This window comes from Malurus melanocephalus, unplaced genomic scaffold (assembly GCF_030028575.1).
Source record: "Malurus melanocephalus ecotype Western Australia unplaced genomic scaffold, MMel_1.1 scaffold_355, whole genome shotgun sequence".
In the NCBI taxonomy this organism is placed as follows: domain Eukaryota; kingdom Metazoa; phylum Chordata; class Aves; order Passeriformes; family Maluridae; genus Malurus; species Malurus melanocephalus.
The window spans coordinates 563,799-583,674 of NW_026623587.1; the positions used below are offsets into that span (position 1 = coordinate 563,799).

Here is a 19,876-nt window from a genome sequence, read left to right on the forward strand (position 1 = left end):
GTGACTGGTTTGAGGGGAGCTGGAGTGACTGGTTTGTGCCTGGTTTGAGGGGAACTGGGAGCTGGCAGTGCCTGGTTTGAGGGGAGCTGGGCAGTTCTCTGGAAAATGCACCTGCAGTGTCCCACCAAGAGCTCCTTTGCTGAGTTCTGTCGTGTGCTGGGTCACAGGGGGAGCTTTGCTGAGGCTCCCTGGTGCCAAATGCTGTCCTAAAGGGATGATCCCATTCCTTTGCTGCCTGCTSTCCCCATTCAGCTCTGCAGGAGTGTTCCTGTGCTTGCTCGGTGTGACAGCCACACTTGGGGCATGTCCCAGGGAATGGCTGCATTGGTTCCTCTTCTCCAGAGCCACCCAAAGCTTACACACAGGGGCTGATGCTTGGCATTCACCTGGCACCTGCACAGCCTCCAGCCAGCGAGGGAGTCACCTCAGCCAGGCTGGGAGTGTTCAGGCAAAGTCCCCTGATGTGCTGGAGGAGGGGCTGWGTGCTTCTGCTGGGAGTGTGTGGTCCTGCCTTCACATGAAAGGGATTGTGGTTGAGAGAAAGGAATTACATTCATTTCCTGATTTTTAAAAATTCCTTATTCAATGCAGGAACTGAATTTAACTGCCTTTTGTTTTCCAGCATGCAAGTAAAGACCCCAAAGATGGGAGAGACAGCAGAGATCAAAAAGAATCCAAGGAGAAGGAGTTTGAGAACATGCTGGACTTTGTGAAGCCGTTGTCGTTGCCCTCTCTCCCGGGCCTTCACCAGTCACTACCTCAGAACCAGAGCTATGTGGCCACCACCAAGTCGCAGACAGGTGAAAAGGGAAGGGTTGGAATGTTGGGATCCTCAGCAGAGCCCGCTTCCCAAAGCTGTGTGTGGGGCTGAGTGGGAGATGGGGAGGTTAACAGGACTAAAACCTTTCCTAGTGCCTTTTTGTCACTCAATCCCCTGCAGGGTTCCCCTCCCCTGTGGCTGCTGGGCTGCTACAGCCTTTGTTCTCTCAGATTTGTCTCTTGTGGTCACCTCTGCAGATTCCCTGCAGGTGTGACACTCTGTCCCCAGGCGTCTGCTGCCCCCCTTGGGGTGCTGGGCTGGGGACATTCCTGCTGAAGTCCCCTCCCCAAGTGAAGGCAGCACTTCCCAAGCAGTCCTTGCTGAATCCTGGAGTGCAGGATCCCCCAGGTGTTCYGCCAGGCACCTCTTGTACATCTGCTAAAAGCTTCTCTTGCAGGAGACACTTCAATCCCTTCTTCCTCGGGGATATTCTGAAGACGTTTCTATCAATCCTGAAGGGCTTTCAATATCACCATGGCTGCTAACCAAGAGCTGCAGCCTTATAAATAAAATTAATTGGGTTCACAGAATATTTTTCCRAGGTCTCTTCATATATTTTAGTGAAATTTCATTATCATGGAAGATGAAGAAATGCTTTCAAGGAACGGRCTGTGCAAGGGCAAAACAATAGGTGGAGCTGGCTGTTCCTAAAAAATCCTGCACCAGGCATCCTTCTGCTGTGCACTCACCCCAAACAGGGAGCTGTGATGTCTGCTTTGATTAAAAGGCCAAGAGGGAGACTTAACAAATTAAGACCCAATCAAAGGAGTGAAAGGAATCAAACAGACTTGGGTAGTAGGTGTGAAATGAGGTTAAGTGGCAAACAGCTCTTTATTAAGGTGCCTTTTCCATGTCTTCTCAGTTATTGTCAGATTGCTTCCATTGTCAGTGGGCATTGTTGGCTTGCAGGAGCTGTTTGAGCAACTGGGTTCCATTGAGCCTCCTATAACATCAGMATGATTTAAGGATTTGTGAGGTGATGGAGGGGGCAGAAGGAGTGTGCAGAGGGTGCTCAGAGTTTGGGAGGTCCTGGCAGGAAGCTGTTTGTGTGTCTGCACRCCCCTGTGTGTGTCATCTGCTGCTTGGCCTGTAAATCAATCAGCTGGAGTCGGAAGCCTTTCTCTCAGGTTGTGCCCTCAAGTGTGATTTCATAAATCATGGAAAGTTTGGGTTGTAAAGGACCTTAAAGTTCATAATTTTCCACCCCCAGCCATRGGCAGGGACACCTCCCACTGTCCCAGGCTGCTCCCAGCCCCAATGTCCAGCCTGGCCTTGGGCACTGCCAGGGATCCAGGGGCAGCCACAGCTTCTCTGGGCACCCTGTGCCAGGGCCTGCCCACCCTCCCAGGGAACAATTCCTTCCCAATATCCCATCCATCCCTGTTCTCTGGCAGTGGGAAGCCATTCCCTGTGTCCTGTTACTCCAGGCCCTTGTCCCCAGTCCCTCTCTAACACAGTATCTGCTCCATTTCCCTTTTCATTCCTGAGCAAACTTGGGGTTCCTTTTGCTTCTCTCTTCCAGCTGCTGCAGTATCTCGGAAAAAAAAACGGAGAATGGGAACCTATAGCCTGGTTCCCAAGAAAAAGACCAAAGTGTTAAAACAGAGAACAATGATTGAGATGTTTAAGAGCATAACTCATTCCTCTGCAGGTGCCAAGGTAAGGGCAGCACTGAGCCCACTGGATGGGTGTGTTGTCACTTTTATGTCCCCTTCCCTGGCCACCAAGCTCACGTGGAGGTGCAGGGATGTGCTGACATGCTGAGATCAGTATCTTCCCTTCCCCAGCTCCATATTCACTCCAGCAGCAGGGCCTTACTGCTCTGGGAATGATTATTTCAGATGAGCTGTTCAGGTCCCAGCTCCTAAACAAACCTTTTCCAGGGAATGTTCCCCTCCTGTCCTGTGAATCCTGGGCATCTGGAGAGGTTTCAAGRATGCCTCAGGTGGAACCTTTCTGTTCTAATGTCCTCAAGGTCTCGTGGTGTCTTGTAGCTCCTTCRGGTACTGGGAGGCCACAGTGARGTACTTCCAGGCTGAGCAATCCCAATCCTCCCAGSCTTTYCTGGKGTTCTGCTGCCTGTGCTTTTGGTTTCCTGGAGCAGCAGGAAAACAGGAAAACACTTGGTTACTTGTAAAAGTCTAAACGTGGGCTCACTCCTGATTAAATTGTTTCTTTGCTGCAACGCATGGCCTGGAATTTTGATCTTAGAATTCAAGGAGAACAATGTTAGTATGAAAATCCCAACRTCATGTAAATTCCCTAGAAACTTTCTTATACCCTTGGTGGAGCTGCCCCTCCATTTTGAGTTGGGTTCTCCTCCCCTCATGCTTTATCCAGCCGTGTGAGTCTGGAATGACTCCTCGTGGTCCCCAGGTCCAGCAGGGGCAGGTGACACATGGCTTTGCTGGAAGGACCCASAGCTCCCAGCACAGAGGAGATCTGGGATGGATCCCGCTGCTCTGTCCCAGGAATTGACTTTGTGTCTGCTGCAGAGTGACAAGGAGCTGGGGGACGCCAGCCCTCACGTGAACGGGGAGAGCATAGAYGTGGACTCTGACGAGGAGGACTCGGATGAGCTGGAGGAGGAGGATGATCACGGAGCMGAGCAGGCGGCCGTGTTCCCCGGGGATGACAACAGGACCTGCAAGGACAGCGCGTCCGACGCTGACAACACCAGGAAGGTGATTGTCATCCCTGAGCAGGGCCTGAGGAGCAGGGTGGGACACCTGGGATAGCAGGGCCATGAGTTCAGGCAATTTCTACGGTTTTTTTCACCTGCAAAATGACAGAAGGATCAGCAATGGTGGAGAGGCTCCATTTCCTGCTTTCTGCTACACCTGTGAGGGTCTCCCCAGCTYCCCCCAGCCCTCCACAGCTCTGTGATCCACTCTGCAGAACCCCCACCACCTTTGGTTCTAGGAGTCACTGAACCCATAGGAGATACCTTCCCAATGTTGCTTGGGAAAACACTAAAATAATTTAGTTGCATTTTTTCCCTTATGATACGTAGTACAGGCATGAGGCTGGTTTGGGATTATCAAGAAAGTCAAAATTTGGTTAGAAAAATCTGTTTTGGAGTCCAATTTCTTTTGCCCCCCTCTACCATCCCCAGGGATGTTCCATGATGTGATTGGAGCTCATTGAGCTGCAGCTTTGGAGCCCCTGCCCTGTTTAGTGACAGTGCAGGCTGGGGTTGGGGGGGATGCTCTGGGTGGGGGGCACAGCAGCGTGGTGGAGGATGCTCTGATGGGCACAGCAGCATGGTGGGGCATGTTCTCAGGATGGTGGGGAATGCTCTGCTGGGTGTCTCAGGACAGTGGGGGATGCTCTGATGGCTGTCTCAGGGTGGTGGGGGATGCTCTCAGGATGGTGGGGGATGCTCTGTTGGGTGTCTCAGGACAGTGGGGGATGCTCTGAGTGTGTCAGGATGGTGAGGAGTGCTCTGAGTGTGCCAGGATGGTGAGGAATGCTGCTGGGTGCAGCAGGATGGTGGGGGTTGTTCTCATGGATGTATCAGGGTGGTGGGGAATGCTCTCAGGGTGATGGGGGATGCTCTGGGTGTGTTAGGATGGTGGGGGATGCTCTCAAGATAGTGGGGGATGATCTGTTGAGTGTCTCAGGACAGTGGGGAATGCTCTGGGTGTCTCAGGATAGTGGGGGTTTGCTCTGGGTGTCTCAGGGTGATGGGAAATGCTCTGCTTTGGGACACCCAGTCTGACTGACTGTTGTTGTGTTCTTGGGCAAATGGTGGCTGCAGATCGATGACGGCGAGTCTGAGGAGGAGCAGGAGTCTGCAGAATCTGGGGAGGAGGAGGAGGATGGAGACGAGTCTGACTTGGTGAGCTGGGCTGCTGGCTGTGTTTTTCAGCCCTGGGCCTGTTGATAGTAACTTTTTCCTSCCACAAAGGGAGAGAGCGAAGCCAAAGCGGTGCAGTTTAGAGGCTCCTTCACAAAACTCACTCTCTGAAACCACCCACACRCGGAGTATTGTTTTCCACAAGGTGCTTAACCCCGATCCGTGGTACAATTAATTGCTTTCTGATGCTAACTAATGGGCTTTTGTTGTTTTCAACAAGGTGCTGACTGCTTTTAATCATTCTAATGTTCGCAGAGGTATTTAAGGGTGCTTGAGTTCCTCCAACGTGCAGTTGGCAAGTGCTGGGAGTCTGCAAAGCTTTCTTAACCAGCCTGAAGTTCTGCCGGGCTTTTTCTGAGCTGGGGTGGGGTTGTCCCCAAAGTCATGGGCTTCACCGTTCCAGGGAGCAGTTCATATCAGGGAGACAGACAGACACTCTCCCTTAATTGTACAGCAGCAGGTCAAGATTTTCAGCAGCTGCTGGGAATTTCTACTTTTTATTTTTAGACGGTTGGTGAGGAGAACCTGATGATTTTTTTAAAAAAAATAATATTGTTCATTGATTGCCTCTGTTCCCTGCCTTCCCCTTTTCCTTAAAAATTTTGCTCCCTTCCCACAGCCTCTCACGTTGAGGAGCCACCCCAACTCTTCAGTCACCTTGGGAAAATTCTTGGCTTCATTTTCTTAATGTTTTGAGCTGAAGGTAGAATCATACATAYAAACAAAATACACCAAGTGAATCACTGAAGCCCTTCAGGGTCTTGTTCCCCCTGCTCTGGCCCTCCAGGAGCCCAGGAACAGCAGGGGCTGTGTAGCCTGACCCTTTTTGGGTGGCTGAGGCCAGTCTGTGGTGACAGACCCTACCAAAAATTGGGTTGAGACTCACATCCCAACTCCCAAGCGGGATCTCCATGCCCTGGGCAGTGGTTTGAGCTCTGGTGAGGCACTGAGCTCCCCAGACCTCTCTCCACGAGCAGGAGGATGCAGTTGGGGAGGATGAAATTCAGGGATTTGAGGCAGCACAGACACCCTGGAGAGCCAGGGCTCAGCTCCACTGAGAGAGTGAAGCTGCCTCATTGGGATAGCAGGGCCTGATTTTGGTACCAGGAGGTTTTTCCTAGGCTTTGCTGGGAGCTGGATAAGCATCAGGAGCTGACAGATTCAGTCTGAACATGAATTTCAGGATTGATTTGTTGAACCCTGGCAGGGTTGGGGTGCCCGATTCCCATTCTGCTGTTGACTTTGAAACCTTACCCCAGACAACTGAATTTTTTAAACCAAAACCTAAAGTCTGTTGAAATTCATACACGTGGCTGAATTTTTTCTGCATGATTGGTCTGCCCYGTGCCTGGCTCAGAGAGGGAGCTGCTCTGAGTTCAATTCCCCTGGCTCCACCCCAAACCCTGAGTTCAATTCCCCTGGGCCCATCCCAACCCTACCAGGTGGCTCTTCAAGTGCAAAATGGGTTTTTTCTTGGAGAAATAGGAGCATTTTCATTTAAAAACCCCACTGCCAGAGTTCAAGAAGCGTTGGGACAACACTCAGAGGYACAGGGTGGGKTTGTTGGGGTGYTTGTGCAGGGCCAGGAGTTGRACTTGGTGATCCTTGTGGGCTCCTTCCAGCTCAGGATATTCTGTGATTCTGTAATCCCACAATTTTTTGGGGGGAGAAGCTGGAAGTGTGGAAGTGACTTGCAGTGCTGCTCGTGAGCATGGTGAGGGCCTCCATGGGAGAGAAAGTGCAGCCTGCCCTGCTGAAGCGACAGGAAATGCACCCACACGTGGGCCTGGTTTCCTTTTCAGTGCTACAAAGGCACCTTAGCACYCTTCTCTTTCACACCCCTGCTCCTCCAGAAATTCTGCCACAGCTCGGGCTGGCTCAGGGCTGTCCCAGCCAGGGACCCTGGTGCCACCATGCCTGACATGCACGTGGCCTCTCTGGTTCCTCAGAGCTCCGAGTCCAGTGTCAAGAAGAAGCTGCTGAAGAGGAAAGGGAAGACGGACAGTCCATGGCTGAAACCCACCCGCAAGAGGAGGCGGAGGAATAAAAAGAAACAAGGAGCTGTGCTAGGTAATTAATGAGGGTTTGTTCATTAATTCCCACCCAAATGAGCCTTCCAGGTTCAGGGGGAAGAACCTGAGGCCTCTGAGTCTGCAGGGCTCTCTTCCTTCCCAAGGCTGGGCTGTGATGAGTTCACAGTCTCAGTTCACTGCTAAGCCAGGCTCTAGATTTGTCTCTCAGTGACAGGAGCTGCTGGTGGCCCTGGAACAGCAGAACTTGTGGCAGTGTCCTTGTGCTGGAGGGATGTTATTTTGTTCATGAATCCCTTTATTTTGGAGTATCCACAAAAGGCCTTGTGGGGACCCATAGAAAGGAAGAACTTTTTGTATGGACAGATGGTGACAGGGCAAGGGTATGGCTTCAAACTGAAAAAGGGGAAGTTGAGGTTAAATATACAGGAGAAATTCATCCCTGTGAGGGTGGGGAGGTCATGGCACGGGCAGCCCAGAGAAGCTGTGGCTGCCCCTGGATCCCTGGAAGTGTCCAAGGCCGGGTTGGACGTGGGGGTTGGGAGCAGCCTGGGACAATGGAAGGTGTCCCTGCCTGTGGGATGGGATGATCTTTAAGGTCCCTTCCAACCCAAACCAATCTGGGATTCTGTGACCCTCCAATCCCATGAGGGAGCATGTTTAACTGCAGAAGGAAAAGGAAAAGCCCCCCTGGAGTAGTCCCTTGCCTTTGTGGGATGTTTGTGCAGCTCAGTGGAATGTGCAGGCTGCCTTTGCTCCTTTTTGGAGCCCCACAGTGTTTGGAAGGAGCTGTCTGGGGCCCATCCCAAGTGTGGGTGTTGTCCAGGGGGTCACTCTCGTTTGTCCTGAAGCACCCATCACTCAAAAGAAGTTCCAGTGGCCTCTGCTGTGYGCTGTGGGATGGGGAGAGCCACCAGCAGGGCAGGCTGGATGTGATGCTGCTGCCTTGGGAACRATAACAACATGGGGGAGATGAGTGGATAGTACAGCTGTGCCTTCAGCCTCATTGCTCAGGTTTCATACACCCACCATAAATTAAAGGGTTTCTTCTTCTGGCCTTGCTGATTCCATGCAAACAGGYCATTCTTGTCAGCAGCTTTTTGGTGCTTCTGCGTTCATTGGGTGTTTCAGGCCCTGCTCTGTGCCTGGGCTCTTTCTGTCACTTGGCTCGCTCCTCTTCCTCCCAGGATGCCACAAGGACTGCTGATCCCTGCCACAGCAAARAYCTCATTCTGCATTTCAGSTTCAGACTGCTGTTCTGCCCCTTCAGTAAGGGTTGTTTTAAAGGGTGTCCAAGCTGTTGGCCAAGCTGGACAGGGAGAAGCAAACCAGGAGAGAAAGGGAAGCCAAGGGCGTGTGAAGAGACTGAAAATTCCTGCTCAGCCTCTGAAGGGTCTCCCCCAGTCCCTTCCCAGCAGCAGCTCTGCTCACTTAGAGGCACAACTTGGCTTTTATGGGTTCCCCCTCTCACGAAGTTGAGTGTCACCTGTCTCATTCTCCTGCCCAGGTGCAGCTTTGCCTGCCTGGAGCTGGGCTGAGCCCTGGGCAGCAGGGTGGGTGCAGGAGGGTGCTCCAGCCCTGCTTCATCCCTTCCGTGTGCCCTTGCAGAGGCAGAGCTTGTGTCATTTCTTCTCATTTCTCCTTGATCCCTGCCTGGGTGGAGGTGGAAGCTCAGTGTGACCAGAGCAGTGCCCAGCTGTGCCCAGGGTGCCCAGATGTTGTGTTTGCACATTCCATGGTTCCCACAGGGAGCCTGCAGCAGTTTGGGCAGGGTCACGGCCCCACGCCCTTGGGATGGGCTGCTCTGTGGGGTTGGTGTCAATCCACTGCTCCCATGCAGGTGCTGAAGCCTATAAAGCCTCGCTGGGCAGCAGGGAGGGCCTGGGCCAGGAGAACAGCATGGAGTACATGGAGGTGTCCCTGGATTCCCTGGATCTCCGGGTGAAGGGGATCCTCTCCTCGCCAGCGGGAGGTCAGTACTGGGGCTGGGGCTGGGACTGGGACTGGGACTGGGGCCGGGGTTGGGTTTGGGTCTGGGTGTGGGGTTGGGTTTGGGATGAGGGCTGCTTTTGTGTCTAGGTTTGGGGTCAGGATTGGGTTTGGGATCAGGACTTGGTTTGGATTTGTGTCTGGGTTTGGGGTCAGCATTGTATTGGGACGTAGGTTTGGGGTCAGGGCTGGGTTTGGGATCAGGGCTGGGTTTGGATTTGTGTCTGGGTTTGGGGTCAGCGTTGCATTGGGACGGGGGTTTGGGGTCAGCTTTGGGGGCGGGTTTGGGTTTGGGGTCGGGTCTGGGTTTGGGTTTGGGGTCCCTTTGTTCCGCGGGCGGCGCCGTGCGGGTTCCCGGCTGCCCCCTGGCGGCCACGGAGCGCGCAGTGCAACGGGAGTGGGGTGGGATAGGGATGGGATGGGGATTGGGGTGGGGATGGGGATACGGATAGGATAGGGATGGGGATGCAGCTGGGATGGAGATAACGATAGGGCTCGGGCTGGGCTGGGGATGAAGGTAGGGATGAGGGTAGGGATAGGGATGAGGGTAGGGATAGGGACGAGGATAGGTGTGGGGTTGAAGCTGGGTAGAGGATGAGGATGAGGGTAGGGATGGGGATAGGGTTGGGGATGAGGGTAGGAATGCAGCTGGGATGGGGACTAGGATGATGATGGGGTGGGACTGACTGGAATGAAGATAGGGATAGGTCTGGAATAGGAATGGGAATGGGGCTGAGGATGAGGAAGAAATGGGAATGGGGCTGGGATGGGATGAGGATGGGGATGAGGATAAGAGTGTGGGGATGGGGCTGGAATAGGAATAGGGATGGATTTGGAATGGGACTGGGGCTGGAGATGTGGATTAGGATAGGGATGGTGCTGGGATGGTGCTGCGATGGAATGAGGGTGTGGATGTGATCCCAGTTCTGGTGGGGCACATTAACTCAGGAATGCACTCACCAAGGGTTCAAGGTACTGCCCCAGCCCTCCTGTCCCACCCAGCAGGTCCCCTCCATTCCCTGAAATCCTCTGATTTCCATCCCCCCAATCACTGCCTCTGCCCCCTCAGGAAGGTCTCATCTAGCCCTGGGGTGGTGAGGGAGCAGTGCTGGGCCCTGTGCTCAGCCCCAGCTGCTGCTCCTGGTGCTGAGCTCTCCCAGACCCAGCATCTCTGGCTGTCCCCGCCCYGCTGTCCCTGCYGCTCCCTCAAAGCTTGTCTGGCTCCTTTGATAGAGRCACATCAAAGGGAGGGTGGGAGCTTTCCCCACCAAGGGAGGGTCAGCAGGGATGAGGGATGCTTTCACYGCAGCCTGTGGATGTCAAACAGATTAGGGAGGTGACAGCTCAGAAGGCGAGGAATGAGCTTTGTGATTTGTGCTCCCGGAGAAAACTCTTAAACCTTTAAGATCTTGACAGGATTTTACATGAAAACGGTGAGGGCTTTCCCTGGGCTTGGATGGCTTGAAATATCTTGAAAAATCCCTTTGCCAGGCTTTGGYGTGCGACTTGTTGGCTGCAGGAATTCCTGATGGGATGAAGGGGGCTCGTGCTTGGCTGGCAGGGTCAGAGCCACGGGCAGGCTGCTCTGGGGGAAGGCTGCCACAGCCAGGGCAGCTGAACAGGGATCTCCCCCAGGCATGAARTTAATCTGCAAAACCTCACAGCAAAATAACTCTCTAGTCAAAAGCCTAAAAAACAACAGCAAGCTTCCTTCTCAGTGTGAGACAATCCCACTGCAGTGGGAAGGGAAAGCTTGGGACGCTCYAGGGTGAGCCAGCCCAAAGGATTTGCTCCAATATTGCAGGCATTGCAAAGAGATGGTTTGGGGCCCAAAGACATAGTTTGGGGCCAGATTGGAAGAGGAGGGTAGGACTAGGAGGTTGGTGTTTTGTTACCAGGTTGGTGTTTTGCAGTCTGGGGTRACCCAGTGATTGATTTGGGCCTGGAGGAACCAGGGAATATTCCTACAGTGACCCCCCTCAAAAGCCCTCACCCACCTTTTCATAGGTTTGTAAATGTTCAACATCTGAGAGAAAGASATGAGGAAAAGGCAGGAACATGGGAGCATCTTGCTGCTTTCTTTTCCCTGTTCTCTTTCCAAAATAAATAATTCTTGGTTGACTGAGACCAAATAGTCCCAGGAATTTTGTTTTCCCGTCTGTGTAATAAGCCTTTGCAAATAGGAGTTTGTGCTTTCGTGATTGTCTCCATTTATCACTCCACTGGCTATTCAAATTTCCAGCTCTGGGTGGTTTCCTACAAATTTCCTGGTGCCAGAGCCYGGTGTTGTGGTGAGGAGAGCGAGGCTGATAAAAACCCACACCTCATTGCTTTGCCTTCCTGAGGTTTTCTCGGAGTAAACTGATCTTAACTTATCACTCTCGATTTCAGCACGGTCAGCTGAGTGTGGCTGGACTTGGAAGAGTCCAGGAGGCTTTTGCAAACCCCAGCTGCTGTAAGAAAAGGGTCTCTTTTACAGGGTTTAGCCAAAGCCTTRAGAGCATTTCAGAGGAAGATGTCACAGGACCATGGCTGGTGCTGGTGGACCGAATCCTTTCTCCTGGAAGAAAACTCAAGTTGATTCCCTGGTTTTCTGTGCCCCAGGTCTCTCCAACGGCCCTGAAGCCATGGAAGTGGATGGGCTGCAGGAAGTGCCCCTGTGCAGCTGTCGAATGGAAACCCCCAAGAGCAGAGAGATCACCACGTTAGCCAACAACCAGTGCATGGCCACGGAGAGYGTGGATAACGAGGTACGAGCCTGTCCTAGAGCTCCCTGCCGCCTCCCAGCTGAGGACAGAGCCACAAAGGGGAAAAAGCTGTCCCAGGAGCACGTGTGGGTTCACCCAGGGGCTCTGCTAGGCTGGGAGCCACTGGTGAGGAATGGCAGGGCCAGCGTTTCCCTGGCTCAGCTGAGGCCTGCAGTGTCCTGAGCATGTCAGAGCACCCTTTCTGTACCTGTCACAGAACCCTGAACCTGTCAGAGCACCCTTTCTGTATCTGTCAGAGCACCCTGAACCTGTCACAGCACCCTGAGCCTGTCACAGCACCCTGAGTATACCTGTCAGAGCACCCTGAGCCTGTCAGAGCATCCTGAGCCTCTCACAGAGCCCTGTCTGTACCTGTCACAGCACCCTGAGCCTGTCACAGCACCCTGTGCACCCTGTGTGTACCTGTCACAGCTCCCTGAGCCTGTCACAGCACCCTGAGTGTACCTGTCAGAGCACCCTGAGCCTGTCACAGCACCCTGAGCCTGTCACAGCACCCTGAGCCTGTCACAGCACCCTGTGCACCCTGTGTGTACCTGTCACAGCACCCTGAGCCTGTCACAGCACCCTGAGCCTGTCACAGCACCCTGAGCCTGTCACAGCTCCCTGAGCCTGTCACAGCACCCTGAGCCTGTCACAGCTCCCTGAGCCTGTCAGAGCACTGGGGTGAGGCTGCTGGGAAGGGAGCAGGTGCTGTGTCTTCCCTGAGAGAGGCTCGGGGTGGGTCTCAGGCTTGTCCTGGCCTGTGGGGCTGGATCTGGTTGATGGAACATTCACTCTTGGGGCCAAGTGGGCTAAAATACATCAACCTGCGTCAAAGGGAGGAAACCCAGGCAAGGAGGCTTGGAGCTGCTTGGAGGAAATGCTTTCTGTGACCAAGGGTTGAGTTTCAGGAGCTTGGCATGGCCTCTGCTGCCCCAGCCTTCCTCTCTCCTCCTCTCTTTCTGTCCCAAAGCTCCCATGTCCTGACACCTCTGCAGCCCCAACTCTGCCTGACTGACAGGAATGGCTTCTGGGTCGGTCACGGGCTGGCCGGGCTTTGCTGATTCCAGAAGTGTGGAAGGAAGTGGCACAAGGGATTCCATTCCAAAATTTGGAATGTGAGAACTGCAGGAGAGGAATACACTTGATGGATTCTCCTTTTACTGAGAGGCTCTTGKGTTTCTTTTCAGCTCCATACTCTCACACTCACTGGTAGTAGCACAGGGAATCAGAACATCCCTGGTTCTCCTTTAGGATCCCAGGAGAAGGGTGGATGGAGAGAAAAAGGGATAATCCAGTTCACAGCCCACCTCTGCTTCTGGTATCTGGAGAGACAGGAATTTCCAGAATGGCAAAATCAATCCATTAAAGAGAGAATGTCCTGGGAGAATTATCAGAGAGTGGAGGGACCCCAGAGTTTCTACATGAACACCAGGAGTGTGAAAGAATTCCTGCTCCAGTCTGCATCAGTGGGACAGTTCTGTCCCTGGATCAATCACAGGGAGGAATAGCAAAGGCCATGCTTCATGTTAGATTCTTATTAATAATGGGGTAAATGACTCAGAGATGGTATAGGAATATTAGGTGTGTAAAGAGTGCTTCTCCAGGCTGCCATGTCCTTGAGAGTGTTATAAATAGTTATGAACACTCTGCTGCACTCTCTAATGGTTGGAAAATAGCAATTAATCATCTTGAACTTTGTTTTTTTGAGTTTCTAACAAATAATGAAATATGACATAATAGTGCAGGGTCTTTCTCACATGGATGGTGCAGCTTCCCACACATTAATGGAATTATCTCAGCCCGGTAAAAYTCCTCCTCAGGAAAAGTTCCACTGTCCCCTCGTGCCACCCCTGCAGGCCCTGGGGTCAGGTTGGTGACAGGGATCAGTCTGGCCAAGGTGTCCCAACCACAGGAAGRTTTTGCAGCAGGAATTTGGGAAAGCTGAATTGGAGATGCCAGGGTGAATGATGAGCCTAGGTTAAAGTCCAGTCTCTTTTCCCACAGGGATGTTGCTTCTGCAGGAATGGAATTCTAAAAAATTAGAGAGGAAATTTAGTTTTGTTGTGAAAAAGCAGCAAATCCAACCTTGGCTGCGGCACAGGGACAGTGTGTGGCACTGAGTCCCTGACTGTCACCAGGACAGTAAACCCTGCACCTTCCYTCTGAGGGGCCTTTCCTTGGAGCAGCCTTTCACCTTTATATTCCTAATTTATAAACCTCCTTTGCCAGATATTTGGGGAAAGCACAAGGTTATTGTCAAGGGGAGCTTGAAACAGACCCCAAAGAGCGTCGTGTCCTGCTGGCAGGGGCCAGCTGGGCTGGGACAGGGGGTGGTGGCTGGAGGAGTGGGGCAGCAGCAGGAGGTGCTGGTGCAGCAGAGCAAGGAACACAGGTTTGGGAACAGGGAACCCCAGTGATGGAATCTGCCAGGAACAGGAGTAGGTGGGGCATGACATGTGGAGTGACAGGACAGGGAATGGCTTTAAGCTGAAGGAGGACAGGGGAAGATTGGATATTGGGAAGAAATCCTTCCCTGTCAGGGTGGGCAGGCCCTGGCACAGGGTGCCYAGAGAAGCTGTGGCTGCCCCTGGATCCCTGGCAGTGCCCAAGGCCAGGCTGGACRTTGGGGCTGGGAGCAGCCTGGGACAGTGGGAGGTGTCCCTTCCATGGCAGGGGGTAAAATGAGATGAGCTCTAAGGTCCCTTCAACCCAAACCATTCCAAGATTCTGTCTTCTCTGATTTTTAAACCCAGAGCTGTTGATTGCTGAAATCCTCTGGAAAACCTGCTCCAAACATGACTTTTAGCTGAGCTCTGATGAAAGCCTGGCTCTTCATCCCTGTGGTCTGGGCAGGGGCCAGTGCTGGAACCATGCAGACTTTGCTGGCAGCGAGGAGCAATTATTTCCCCCTTTATCTTCCCGTGCCTCGGATGTTTGAGCAGCACCACGAGTGAGCACGGATGGTGTGCTTCTCTCGGCCACTGACACCCGCTCTTCCTGGCAGGAGGAGAGYGTGTGTTGTGTGAGTCAGGCCCCTGGGACTGCCCCTTCTGCTGCTTGGCTGTTGCCTATTTCCAGTTATCATTTTTGTCGTTGTGAGGAACAACTGACTCGGGGTGTGCACGTGCATGTTAGTCAGTAAATGATGCATTCCTTCCTGAGAGCAGCTTTCCCAGCTTCCCGCTGCACTGCTAACGCTCTCTGGCACACAGCTGAACTCCTGTGACAAAGCCAGGGCTCCTCGAGGCAGCCTGCAAAAATCTTCCTCCGCACAGGCACAGGGAGTGTTGTGGTCTCCAGTAATTTCATTTCCTTTAATTTCTCCTGTTCCAGCTGGGCCGATGCACAAACAGTGTGGTTAAGTATGAACTGATGCGCCCGTCTAACAAAGTCCAGCTTTTGGTGCTGTGTGAGGACCATAGAGGGAGGATGGTGAAACACCAGTGTTGCCCTGGCTGTGGATACTTTTGCACTGCAGTAAGTCCGTGCTCTCGATCTAGGGAAGGGGGTACCTGTTGCAGTAGCTGCAAGCTGAAGGTGGAGATGGTCCCTAAAGGGGTGTCCTGACTTCCTGGCATCAGCCCCACCTCGTTCCACAGCACGTCAGGAGGTGTTTTCAATAGGAATGTGTGTGAGGGTAGCTGAAATCGTSACCTTTCTCCTCCTGGAGACCCCCGAGGGGTGTTACCAAAGGGATTTCACATGCTGGAAGTCTTGTCTTTGGAATTGCTTTGCAACAAGGGTTTGTTGTTTTTCCTTTCTATGTACAGATCAGTCATGCCAACAAATGTCTTAGCTTGGTTTGTGAAAGAATCTGTGCCCACACTTCTGTGTCTCCTCAGGATGGGGACCCTGAGTGGTGGCACTGGACCAAGGCAGTGTTGGAGATGTCAGTTAGGTTAGATGTTAGGAAGATTAAATAYTAGGAAGAAATTCTTCCCTGTGAGGGTGGGAAAGCCATGACACAGGGTGCCCAGAGCAGCTGTGGATCCCAGGAAGTGCCCAAGGCCAGGCTGGACAGGGCTTGGAGCAGCTGGGACAGTGGAAGGTGTCCCTGCCCATGGCAGGGTTTGGAATGAGATGAGCTTTCAGTTCCCTTCCAACCCAAACCACTCTGTGATCTCTTGCTGCTTCTTCCACCTCTGTCACCAAGTCTGCAGTCCTTCAGTGGTCAGTGCCCTGCTTTCCCTGTGGACAAAGCTGAAAGGYACCAGTTGGGGCCTCACGGAGTGATGATGAGGCTTAATTGTGTGATGCTGGTATTTTTCAAGATKAGTCAAGGCAAGATGCTGCAGTTGTCTCAAGCATTATTGTAGCAAGTGGAGCCATCCTGGGGTTTCCTGCTGAGTCAAAGATCATTTAGAAGATAAAATCCTCTAAACCCTCCAAGGCATTTTGCAAAGCTGAAGTAGAATTAATTAGATTGCTTGGGAGGGCTGAATTCAGCAGAGCAGGGGGTTTGACTGGCCTTTCCTCGCACTCTCTCCCATCTCTCAGTGCTGTGCCCTGGTGCACAGAGGTGATCCTGGAGTGTTTGTCTGTGCCACCCAGAGCACAGCAGGGCTTCAGGCAGCACTGACACCACAGGGAGTTCTGGGGTCCTGCACAGCAGCTGCAGGAGCCTGGCTAGAATGGGAAAGTCATTTCAAGAGGAATTTCCCAGTTTGTTGCATGAGCAGTCAGCTGGTTTGGGTTAATTAGGCTGGCGCAGGCAGAAGAGTCACATCATTTGGGTCACAGTGGAGACAGTGACAGATTCATGCAGGTTCCTCAATGGTTTGTGTGCAGCTGTGTTTCAGGCAGTTTTAGTGCTGGCTCAGCACAGGTTTGAAGTTTTCTTTTCCAGTTTTGGGGGCGTCCTTACAGTGCACTGGCACTTCTAGAGACAGAAGCGAGAACTTCAAACATTAGAGGGAAGAGCTGGAAATCGGGACTTCTTTGTTCTGTTTCCCAAGCACAATTCCAAACCCTTGCTTTGCAGTCCTTAACCAATGAGTTTTTCCCCCTTCACCTTGGTTTTGTTCTCCTCTGAAGAAGTGGCAGTGCTCGCTTTACTGTACAGGACGCAGGGCCGAGAGAGGTGGTGGAAGGAGCGGCTGAGCTCGGAGCGCGTGCGGGGCGAGGCGGGGGCCGAGCGGGGCCTCAGTTCCTTCTCTCTTGGTTTTTTAAGGGCACTTTCATGGAGTGTCAGCCCGAGAGCAGCATCTCCCACCGCTTCCACAAGAGCTGTGCCTCGCAGGTCAACGACACCAGCTACTGCCCACACTGCGGGGAGGAGGCGGCCAAGGCCAAGGAGGTGACCATAGCCAAGGCTGACACCACCTCCACGGTGTCCCTGAGCTACGAGCAGCAGAAACCAGTGGCCATGGAGGGCAGGGCTGACACCACGACGGGGAGGTGAGCTCAGTCCACGGGGGGATGAATCCCAATTAAAATTAAAATTAATCCAGATTAAAAATTAGTKAATGAAAYCCYAGCTCTCCCAGCCTRGCTCCAGAGCAGAGGGKCTYCAGCCCTTTGATCCCCTTGGTGCCTCCTCAGGACTCTCTCCAGTCCTCCTTGTGCTGGAGCAGCTCCATTGGAGGCAGCTCTGCAGGTGGGGTCTCACTGAGGGGGCAGAGGGGCAGAGCCCCCCTCCCCTGCTGCCTGTGCTGGGGTTTAGCCCAGAGCTCCATGGGACCGACTTTGTCACGCCCCTGGGTGGCAGAGGGGTGTGACGTTCCCAGCCTGTCGTTCTCTGCGGTCAATTCCAGCCAGACCAGGCTTTGATGGGAATGTTTGGGCTCCTCCTGATGAGCAGAGTGCTGCTGGGGCCRGCTCTGCCCAGCCAGGCTCGGCTGCAGGAATCTGTGTTTTGTGTCAGATCTGGGGCAGAGGTTCTGGAGATGGGAGGGCTCAAGAGTTAAACCATTCCTTCCTCTTGCTGCTAGGAATGGAGTTATGGTGGAATTATGGATATTGCCAGGTTTGAGTGACAGCAATTCTCAGCTGCAGCTCCTGACTTGCAGCCGTGAGCACAAGAGAGAACAGGGAGGAGAGCACAAACCCAATCAGCCCTGAGCTGTTCTGAGCTGTGCTCTGACTCCCCATCCCATCTGGCCTTGCTCAGGTGGCCTTTAAGACYTGCCCCGTGTGCCTGGGTCTCCTGTAGCAYTGAGTACATCAGGATGTGATCCCASAGCAGYGCAGCTCCTTCTGGGSMGAGTTCTTACCGAAAARGCTGTAAAATATATTGCTTTGTGTTTCGATTTCWCTTACACTTATCTGTATTTGAAATGCATTTACTTTCCTTTTTTTGGCATAAGAGAGGCACTGTTGTGTATTTTTAATGGCTGTGCTTTGGCTGTCTCTCATTTTTCCTCTCCAGTGGCACTGGGACGAGGTTGTCAGAGGAAGACAAGCCAGAAAGTTCGGCTGCTGAAGGGTTTGACATGGCTGGGTCTTCAGTTTTTCCAAAGCCTACTACGAGCTTGACCCAGGGACCAGTTAAAGAAACTTTGGAAAGTGCCCTGATTGCCCTGGACTCCGAAAAGTAAGAAAAAGACCACCAGCTCTCCCAATTCCCAGCAAAGTTGCTTAGCGTAGGGAAAATGAGATTGAGCTCCTCTGGATCTTGGCCCAACTCAGAGCTGTTTTTGTTCACTTCACTCATTAGTCATCCCCAACAGATTTGGGAGAACTGTTACATCTCTAAATGTCGTACTGATTTCTCTGGAGGGTTTAGTTTTTCCCTGGCTCCTCAGCTGCTGCTGGAACTTCTGGGAGCTCCTGTTYACAGTAGTGAGACTCAGAATTTGTTGTTGAGCAGCACTGAATAGACYCAGCCCTCATTGGAACAGGCTGGGGATGGAGCTGAAAGTTTTGAGTCCTTCTTCTGGAGAGTTGTTCTGTTTTGCTGTGCTCTGGAGCTGTATAAGAGAATCACAGAAGATTTGGGATTTGGGTTGGAAATGGCCTTAAAGATCATACTGAAGGTCATCCATGAGCATGGACAGCTTCCACTGTCCCAGGATGCTCCAAGCCCCATCCAGCCTGGCCTTGGACACTGCCAGGGATCCAGGGGCAGACACAGCTTCTCTGGGCACCCTGTGCCAGGTCCTCCCCACCCTCACAGGGAAGAATTTCTTTCATATGTTTAATCCTAAATTTCCCCTCTTTCCATTTAAAGCCATTCCCTGTTTCCTGTCCCTCCATCCCTTGTCCCCAGTCCCTCTCCAGCTCTCCTGGAGCCCCTTTAGGCCCTGGAAGGGGCTCTGAGCTCTCCCTGGAGCCTTCTCTTCTCCAGGTTGGACACCCTCAGCTCTCCCAGCTCCAGAGCAGAGGGGCTCCAGCCCTTGGAGCATCTCTGTGGCTTCCCCTGGTCTCTCTCCAGCAGCTCCAGGTCCCTCCTGTGCTGTTCCCCAGGGCTGGGGCAGCTCTGCAGGTGGGGTCTCACCTGAGCACAGGGCACAGGGGCAGAACCCCCTCCTCTCCCTTCCCTTGCTGCCCACTCAGGCTCATCCCAGATCTCCGTGGCACAGCCTTTGTCACACCCATGGGTGGCAGGGGGGTGTGACACTCCCASCCTGTCCTTCCCTGGGGATTAACTCGGCCTCTTCTCCCCGCTCCTGCAGGCCCAAGAAGCTGCGGTTCCACCCGAAGCAGCTGTACTTCTCTGCCAGGCAAGGGGAGCTGCAGAAGGTGCTGCTGATGCTGGGTAGGTGCCTCCTTCCCGGGCAGGGCCAGGCTGGCAGCACTCCCAGCCCCTGCCAGGCAGTGCCAGCGCCGCTTCCAGCACGGCCCCGCGTTGTGTTCCCGGTGCCCTGGGGAGCAGAGTGCAGCACAGACACTCCTGCAAGCAATGTATCACTGCAAAGGGCTGCATCTCTCTGGAAATGTGTGCTGATCCCAGCTCGGGGCTGGGTTTGAGCGGGGTTTAACCCAGACATGCTGGTTGTGTCCCCAAAACGACCTCAGTGTGGTTTTTCCTGTCCCCTCTCCATGCAGTGGGATGGACACATAYTTGCATCCTGTAGAGAGGGGAAAGATRGGAGTAGCTGAAGCCAAGATCCATMAGCAAGAGAGCAAAAAGGAARAGCCTTCAATCCATGGGGTTTTGGGGTATAGCGTGCTTGTCATCCCATGCCTTTGAGCTGCTGAGCTTGTTTTTCCCCCTTTAGCTAATCAAGGAGMTATTTGTAATTTAATATTATTTAACAGCCAATATTCCCCAGGAATCTCCCCCTCTGAAGGACACAATGTTTCCTCAGCATCACTTCCTTTCCATTCCAGTACTTTGCTGTACATTTTTGGATGCTTGCTGTTCTTGCCCTTTATCAGTTCCTTCTTTTTTTTTTTTTTTTCTAGCAAGTGTTTGCTCCATTGTTCCCGCCTTCAATAGCACAAACCCATTATTCATTGATATTTAACTACAGCCTCGTCGTACACA

The 19,876-nt window shown here is 52.9% G+C and overlaps 1 protein-coding gene across 14 annotated transcripts in view; it reads left to right on the forward strand.

Annotated features, from left to right (window-relative positions):
* The window catches only part of LOC130580701 (histone-lysine N-methyltransferase EHMT1-like), a 121,943-nt gene that overhangs the window by 78,412 nt on the left and 23,655 nt on the right, over nt 1-19,876 (forward strand). For 12 of the 14 annotated variants that reach the window (XM_057378359.1, XM_057378360.1, XM_057378364.1 and 9 more), the window contains 11 exons: nt 623-800; nt 2,343-2,479; nt 3,316-3,504; nt 4,581-4,661; nt 6,629-6,749; nt 8,550-8,681; nt 11,303-11,448; nt 14,782-14,925; nt 16,619-16,845; nt 17,816-17,980; nt 19,062-19,144. In XM_057378359.1, the coding sequence (XP_057234342.1) occupies nt 623-800; nt 2,343-2,479; nt 3,316-3,504; nt 4,581-4,661; nt 6,629-6,749; nt 8,550-8,681; nt 11,303-11,448; nt 14,782-14,925; nt 16,619-16,845; nt 17,816-17,980; nt 19,062-19,144 (1,603 nt within the window). The remainder of the gene's footprint in view (nt 1-622; nt 801-2,342; nt 2,480-3,315; nt 3,505-4,580; nt 4,662-6,628; nt 6,750-8,549; nt 8,682-11,302; nt 11,449-14,781; nt 14,926-16,618; nt 16,846-17,815; nt 17,981-19,061; nt 19,145-19,876) is intronic. The other 2 variants (XM_057378367.1, XM_057378369.1) reach the window with 1 other exon arrangement.